Source organism: Colobus angolensis, unplaced genomic scaffold (assembly GCF_000951035.1).
Source record: "Colobus angolensis palliatus isolate OR3802 unplaced genomic scaffold, Cang.pa_1.0 Scaffold199, whole genome shotgun sequence".
NCBI classification, from domain to species: Eukaryota; Metazoa; Chordata; class Mammalia; order Primates; family Cercopithecidae; genus Colobus; species Colobus angolensis.
This window is the reverse complement of record NW_012115143.1, coordinates 1,020,407-1,028,863: the sequence shown is the minus strand read 5'-3', so window position 1 is coordinate 1,028,863 and position 8,457 is coordinate 1,020,407. Positions and strand designations below refer to the sequence as shown.

At 41.2% G+C, this 8,457-nt stretch overlaps 1 protein-coding gene across 1 annotated transcript in view; it reads left to right on the top strand.

Moving 5' to 3' along the window:
- UBR1 (ubiquitin protein ligase E3 component n-recognin 1) overlaps window positions 1-8,457 on the top strand; it is a 158,669-nt gene that overhangs the window by 108,294 nt on the left and 41,918 nt on the right. Inside the window, exons 34-35 of the mRNA XM_011941205.1 lie at window positions 3,788-3,878; window positions 4,953-5,101. Coding sequence (XP_011796595.1) covers window positions 3,788-3,878; window positions 4,953-5,101 — 240 coding nt within the window. The remainder of the gene's footprint in view (window positions 1-3,787; window positions 3,879-4,952; window positions 5,102-8,457) is intronic.

Below are 8,457 nucleotides of genomic sequence, written 5' to 3'. Positions count from 1 at the left end.
AAAAAAAAAAAAAAAAAGAATAGGTTAAAGATGAAAACTAATATGATCATTATAGCCTTTTATTTATTTATTTATTTTTGAGATGGAGTCTCGCTCTGCCCCCCAGACTGGAGTGCAGTGGTGAGATCTTGGCTCACTGCAACCACCGTCTCCCAGGTTTAAGCAGTTCTCGTACCTCAGCCTCCTGAGTAGCTGAAATGACAGTCACCTGCCACCAACACCTGGCTGGTCATTATAACTTTTAAAAAGACATTTCAAACCAGGTGCGGTGGCTCACGCTTGTAATCGCAGCACTTTGGGAGGCCGAGGCAGGCAGATCTCTTGAGGCCAGGAGTTCGAGACCAGTCCAGCCAACATGGTGAAACCCTATCTCTACTAAAAATACAAAAATTACCCAGGTGTGGTGGCACGTGCCTGTAATCCCAGCTACTCAGATGGTTGAGGCAGGAGAATCTGAGGCATGAACCTGGGAAGTGGAGGTTACAGTAAGCCGAGATTGCGCCACTGTACTCTAGTCTGGGTGATACAGCGAGACTCTGTCTTTAAAAATAAAAAAAGACATTTCATAAAACCCAATATCTAATTCCTCATACTTTCACAGGATACGAAAAACCACAACAGCTCAAGTCTCTGAAAAGTAAAATAGCAGGCAAATGAGAACTAAAGTCAAAATTTAAGAATTATCAGTACATTTAGTGAGTTTCCTGAGGCTTTTTCCTCCTTTATTTCCCAACTTTCACCCAAGAACAGCTGAGTTCTAGAACTGTACAACAAGCATGAATAACAAAAATCCATGAGAAATGCCATCTCTTTCTGGTCAGAGGATCAGGAAAAGAAGCCCCTCATAGCCAGAATATAAAAGGAGTGTGTTTATTTTATTTTTCCTCTGGCTTTCTCCCAAGGCCAGCCTCAGGCGTAGAGCTGCACAGCCATGGTGGCCACACAGATGCCCATAATCCCAGGAGAAGACCATTCTCTCTGCTGAGGAACTGGGAAAAGGGCCTCCTGTGTTCCAACGAGTACAAGGTTCATCATCATCATTTTTTTCTGTCTTTGCCTCATGGCTTCACGCCAAGGGCATCCGCAGTCATCAATCTGACTGACAGCATGGTAGACTAAAACTGAGAAAAACATGTTATTTTGGCCAGAGAAACTGGGGGAAAGGGCCCTTTGGAGCTAGAAAGTGGGAGGTCTAGGGTGGGAAATCCCCAAGAGGAGAGAACTGTAGAAGGGGAATCTCGTATTTTTGAGGTCAACATAAGTTCTGGGCTCACCTCCAAGCTGCACATGTACAGAATAGGCTCAAAGAGGCGTAACCAGAGTTTTGAAAAGTAAGCTTCATGTAAACCATCACTCAAGTCCTGGACTAACCCCACGAGGAGTACCTGTGCTGGACAGATCAGAACACCACAGCAAAGGCTCTGAAAACTAACATTGGAATCACTATCCACAGAGAATGAGACAGGACTTGTTGGACCTGAGTTTATTACCGTCTAAAACACTTTAAAACTGTATATTTTTCCAGAGGTTTTTAACAGGACCAGAACCTCCCAATGTAATATTCTACATGTACAGGATAATAATCCAGAATTACTTGACATACGAAGAACCAGAAAAATCTGACCGATTCTCAAGGGAAAAACAACCAAATGCCAATCCTGAGATGTTTTAAATGTTAAACTTATCGAAGAGTTTTAAAGCAACTAGTTAACCTTGAAACATAAGGTGAAGGTGAACACTCTTGAAAGAGTTGAAAGATAGAAGTTACCAGAAAAATAGAAACTAAAAATACTAACCATATGGAGATAATAGAGTTGAAAAAATACTGGATGAAACAAAAATTAACTGGATGTGCTCAATAGTAAACCGAAAGGCTAAGCACAGTGGCTCAGGCCTGTAATAACAGCACTGTGGGAGGCTGAGGCAGGAGGATCACTTGAAGCCAGGAATTCAAGACCAGCCTGGGCAACATGATAAGACCCCATCTCTAAAAAAATAAAATAATAAAAAAAAATAGCTGTGTTTGGCAGTATGTGCCTATAGTCCTAGGTACTTGGGAGGCTGAGGCAAGAGGATCACTTGAACCCAGGAGTTTGAAATTACAGTGAGCTGTAATCATGCCACTGCAGTCCAGCCTGGGCAACACAGCAAGGCTGTGTTGTTTCAAAAATATATATACTAGACTGGAGATGAGGTAAAGTGTCCATGAATGTGAAATTAGATCAGTGGAAATTATTCAATCTGGAGAACAGACAGAAAAGAGATGGGGGATAAAAAAATACAACCTTAGGGATCTATGGGACAATTTTTTTTTCAATCCAACATTTGTGTCATTGAAGTCCCAAAAGGAAGAGAAAAATAATGCAGAAAAAAATTTTGAAGAAATAATTGGCTGAAAATTTCCCAAATTTGGTGAAAGACAATTTTGCAGATTCAAGAAGTTCAGTAAATCTCAAGCAGATAAGAAAACCACAGTCAGACACATCATAAAGCAAACTGCTGAAAACAAAAAATAAAGAGCCAGGCACTGTGGTGCATGTCTGTAGGCCCAGCTATTTGGGAGGCTGAGGTGGGAGGATCCCTTGAGCCGAGGAAATTGAAGCCAACCAGGAAAACATAGCAAGACCTCTTTTTTTTTTTTTTTTTTTGAGACAGAGTGTCGCCCTGTCGCCCAGGCTAGAGTGCAGTGATGCGATCTCGGCTCACTGCAAACTCCACCTCCTGAGTTCAAGCGATTCTCCTGCCTCAGCCTCTCAAGTAACTGGATTAGGTGCCTGCCACCATGCCAGGCTAATTTTTTGTATTTTTAGTAGAGATGAGGTTTCACCATGTTGACCAGGCTGGTTTTGAACTCCTGACCTCAACTGATCCGCCCGCCCTGGCCTCCTAAAGTGCTAGGATTACAGGTGTGAGCCATCATGCCTGGCTGACACCTCATCTCTTAAAAAAACAAACAAACAAACAAAAAAAACTAAAAGTCTTGAAAGCAACCAGAGAAAACCCATTTCATGTCAGGAAATAGCATTTGAATTTGACAAGGCAATGGAGCTACGGAGAGGTTTAGTTTTCACACAAGGTTGCAGTAACAGTAAGTGGCAGAGCTAGGATTCAGATCTTGGCTTCAGATCATTTACTCTTATTCACTAATATATGCTGCCTTATCAAGAGAACATTTATGCAGTCATTAAAATGGCAAAATAGAGGGAGAGTTACTGATATAGAAAGATGTTCATGATCTATTAGGTACAAAGGCAAGATACAGACTAGTATTATATCATATCATCCTCTTAAAAAATATGTAATATTTGTGTGGGGAACAGAAGAATATCACCCAAATGTTAACTGTGTTTATCTGGATGGAGAAACTTAGGTTAATTATTCATTGCTTATTAGCATATCCTGAGTTTCCTAAAATGATTATGTATAATATTAAAAAGCCAGAAAGCCTGGGCACAGTGGCTCACGCCTGTAATCCCAACACTTTGGTAGGCCAAGGTAGGAGGATCTCTTGAGGAGTTCAAGATCAGCCTGGCCAGCAAAGGAAGATCCCATCTTTACAAAAAAATGGTTTAAAAACTAGGCAGGCATGGCGGCACATGCCAGTAGTCCCAGCTACTTGGGAGGATAGCTTGAGCCCAGGAGGTTGGAGCTACAGATGATCATGCCACTGTACTCCAGCATGGGTGACAGACTGAGACTGTCAAAACCAATAAATAAATGCTAGAAAACTCTATGTCAGACTAAACTCATTCATGATTTTTCTTTCTTTTTCCTTTTCCTTTATAAGGAGAAAACCCAATTCCTGTTTTCTTTAATCAAGGAATGGGAGATTCTACTTTTGAGTTCACTTCCATCCTGAGTTTTGGTGTTCAGTCTTTGTAAGTATCTAAATAGTTGAGAACTTTGTAAATGATTGTGAAAATAAGAGTAGGAAACAGTGTAGGCTTCCATCTTTCCTTCCTTTTTTATTTGCAAAATAGTTTATCCCATTATCTTGTTTCTTTCTCTGTTTGTTTTATTTGTATTAACAAAATGAAGTGGTTTGATATATTAAAGTAATGTATATTAAGGCGAACTATGCCTCTGAGTAATCATTTTTAACCAACAAAAATGCCAGTTCTCTGTGGTCCTACAAGAGGACCAAAAATGCCAGTTCTGTCTGGTCCTACAAGAGGACCAGAATTATGAGACTTCATTTAAAATTACATCTAACTTGCTTTGCGACTTTCTGAAAAGTCTCAGGTCACTCCATGCTACCACCAGTTCATTTTTTGTGTATGTAAAATTGAGGCCTTCTCTCCTACTTCACTCATTAGGTTATTGGAGAGATGGAATATACCCAAATCAGGTATTACTATTTCATTAATACTGAGTATCCAGGGTAGTTTTTCTAGTTGTGATCCTTGTTTATCTATCCCATTGCTACTGAAAATACTTGTTATAAGTGGAAGTTGAGAAAACTGGAAATTATCACTCCAGGTACATGGTATTATCACACATACACACAACACAAACACATACACATATCTGTCAACACAAAAGTACTTCTTTGGTTCTTTTCCACGCACCAAAACTCATTAGGTCAGATTTGTTCCTCTGAATTTTATTCCTTCTGTGTTCAGTCTGTTTTTTAATTAGAACCTGAACCCCTTCTAGTTGTGAGCATTTGCTGCATCTTTTACAGGAAGTGAAGTTATGTTGGTTGGTCATTACCGTTTTATAAGAGCTATTTCTCTACCTTTAAAAAATACGGTTCTCCTCTTCCAATTTTTTTCCAGCTGAATAAATCTTCAGAGGCTCTAATCTCTAATTTGACAAAGAGCAGTTTACTTACTTTGAAAGTGGTTAAATTGTTTCTATTGCTCTAGGACTTAATTGGACTTCTTACTAAGTAGCTCCTACTAAGTAACTCCTTTTACTAAATCATACAAATTTTCTTTTTTTATTTATAGGATTAAATATTCCAATAGCATCAAGGAAATGGTTATTCTCTTTGCCACAACAATTTATAGAATTGGATTGAAAGTGCCTCCTGATGAAACGGATCCTCGAGTCCCTATGCTGACCTGGAGCACCTGTGCTTTCACTATCCAGGCAATTGGTAAAGCTCATAAGAAAACTGGTTTGGAGGTTTCAGTGAGACAGAATTAACATTGATCATTCATTCTTAAATTCTTTTTTTCACTAATGGGCCAGAATAATTTGACTTGTATGACGACTATTAGTATTTCAGTGTATTTGTGTGGCTCATGCCATTTGGTCTGATAATTTTTTTACGTTGATCTCTTTTTAACTATGATCGTCGCCATATGAAACATAAGTTTAAAAAAATATTTTTAAAAAGCTGGGCATGGTGGATTATGCCTGGGAGGCTGAGCTTTGGGAGGCAGAGGTGGGAGGATAACTTGAAGCCAGGAGTTTGAGACCAGCCTGGGCAACATAGCAAGACTGTCTCTACAAAAAATTAGCCAGACATGGTGGTATGCACCTGTAATCCTAGCTAATCAGGAAGCGGAAGAGGGACAATCATTTGAGCCTAGGAGTTTGAGGCTTCAGTGAGCCATGGTTACACCACTGCACTCCAGCCTGGGCAACAGAGTGAGACCCGGTCTCCAAAAAGTGTGTGCGTGTTCACACACACACACACACACACACACACACACACATATATATATATTCCTTTAATATCTATATTAAAGGAACAGCATGATGTTAAGTTATAGAGGTTCAAGGAAAAAAGACAACTCAGAAATGCTCAGTAATTTTTCTTTCTTTTATACTTTGAGAGAAGAACTGAGGGGAAACCAAAGTCACCTAAAAATTAACAGAAAGGGGAAAGGAAGACTGAGGCAGTTTTAGAGAGATTAGCAGGCAGAAACCAGCTCTAAAGGGAAGCCTACTATCAAATTATCTGCCATATTGAAAATTTCCCATAGAAAAGTGTAGCAATGAGGGATCACTTAGATTTCTTAAGTTAGTGCACTTGTTCATTATAAGGACAAGGTCCAGTATTACATGGAAAAAATTAAGAATGGTGATTCTTCCCTATCTTTATCCAAGCCAACTTTGATTTCCCTTCCCAATATATATATTTTTGGTAATTGTTTTTAATGGAGTCCATTATATTTTCTTCATTTAAATATATTTTTGTAACAAGACACTTATAATTTGAATTAAATAGCATGAAGCCAAATTTTTCCCAAAACCTTCCTACATACTATCATTAGTTTCTTAATAGAGTTTAAGAGTCACTTCCAGTGCTTTGGAAAAGGCAGGTTCCAGGCCATGGGCGCCTGCCCTGAGCAGACCCCTTCCTGGTGTCCTCAGAGGGCTCCTATGGGTGAGTTCATTGGCTTTGGCCCAGTGAGCCCCCGCCTACATTGATCTTAGGCACATAGGGCCCATCCCGGCTCTGCCCCTGCTGGGATCCAGTCGCTGCCCCAGGGGGACTGATGGGCAGAGTCACCCCGTGGCTAGGCCATGACCATCCCTGTCAGGACCAGACTCTGTGGTTGGGCATCTTGGGTCGAGCCCAGCACCATGCAGGGCTGTGGGAGCTGAGGAAGTGCCACTCAGGAGTTGGGGTCTCCACTCCACCGTGTGCCCTCCAAGGATACCCAGGGGGGCAGTGGGCTGGTGGCTTCCTCCTGCTTCCTGTCAGAGTCAAAGCACAAATCCTCAGGGCGGGCTCAGGGGCCGAGGCAGCCCAGGGAAGCTCCAGGTGGGGACTGTGTCTTCCTGGGGTTGGTGCCCTCTGGCTGGGGCCCTTTGCTGGCCCATGGTCCCCAGGTGCTGCTGTGGCGTGGCCTCCCACCTGTCTGCCTGGTGGAGGGAGGTGTAGGGGTGGGGACGTGACTGAATAAAGCCACCGTGGGTGGATGTGCTTGGGGGGAGGGGGTAAAGTCACTTCCAAACCTGTTAGACTTAAATCATGGGTATGGGATAATACATCAGTTTATATTTGCTATGATTCAATCAAATGGGATATAGGAAAGGCGAGGTTTATATAAAATAGAATCTGAACAAATCGATAAGAAATGTAAAGCATTCTTCAGAGTCATGACATGTTAAGTCTATTCAGACTTTCAGTGAAGCTATTTCACACTTTCCTATTTTGGGGAAGATAAGCATTAGGAAGTCAAGAATTTATATTTAGACCTTGAACATTAAAAAGGGGGCATAGTCGGTTATAAAGGAGATAAGAAATTCACTGCTGATGGAACTGAATCTTTTCATATGTGGTTTTATAATCTAGTAATTGGATTCCATTTGATTAATATCATATTGTGTTCACTATTGTGCTTTTTCCATCAAGCAAGCATAATGCTGTACTTTATTCTTAGTACATAAGCAACTAACTTATCTCAGTCCCTGTGGGGATGGAGAAACATGTACAGAACGCATTGGCATAGGATAATAGTTGAGGAATCAAAACAAAGCATCCTTTGAATTACTGTTTATGCAAAGATGAAAAAAAATGCTTCCACACTCATATCTGCTGCTAAGGATCAGTGAAAATAAGAGTAATTTAGGAATAAATACCATGGACAACAAAACACAAATCCATGGTTTTGGTATTTTCATTTTCTCTTTTTCTTTCTCTTTTTTTTTTTTTTTTGAGACAGGGTCTCACTTTGTTGTCTAGGCTGGAGTGCAGTGGTGCAGTTACGGCTCACTGCAGCCTTAGCCTCCCCGGGCTCAGGTGATCCTCCCACCTCAGCCTCCCGAGCAGTTGGGACCACAGGCATGCACCACCACAGCTAATTTTTGTATTTTTTGTAGAGACAGGGTTTTTCCATGTTACCCAGGCTGGTCTTGAACTTCTGAGCTCAAGCAGTCTTCCTGCCTCGGTCACCCCAAAGTCTGGGGATTACAGGCATGAACCACCGCACCTGGTCTCATTTTCTTTTTTTTCCTATTGATCTTTTCTAATTCTTTTAAAATTGTACCCGAGGTCGGGCTCAGTGGCTCACACCTGTAATCCAAGCACTTCAGGAGGCTGAGGTGGGCGGGTCACCTAAGGTCAGAAATTCGAGACCACCGCTAATGTGCTGAAACCTTGTTTCTACTAAAAGTACAAAAACTTAGCCGGCGTAGTGTTGCACACCTGTAATCCCAGCTACTCGGGAAGCTGAGGCAGGAGAATCGCTTGAGCCCGGGCTGTGGAGGTTGCAGTGAGCCGAGATGGCGCCATTGCACTCCAGCTTGGGCAACAAGAGCGAAACTCTGTCTCAAAAAAAAAAAAAAAATTGTGCCCAAAAAAGCAAGAAGTTATTTATGTCTGCCTTACATATTATTTTTAAACAAAATAGGCTATAATTACATATATAAATTACTTATTTTAGAATTTTTTGCATAATTCTAAAGAAGAGAAAACCAAACACCGCATGTTCTCACTCATAGGTGGGAACTGAACAATGAGATCACTTGGACTCGGGAAGGGGAACATCACACACT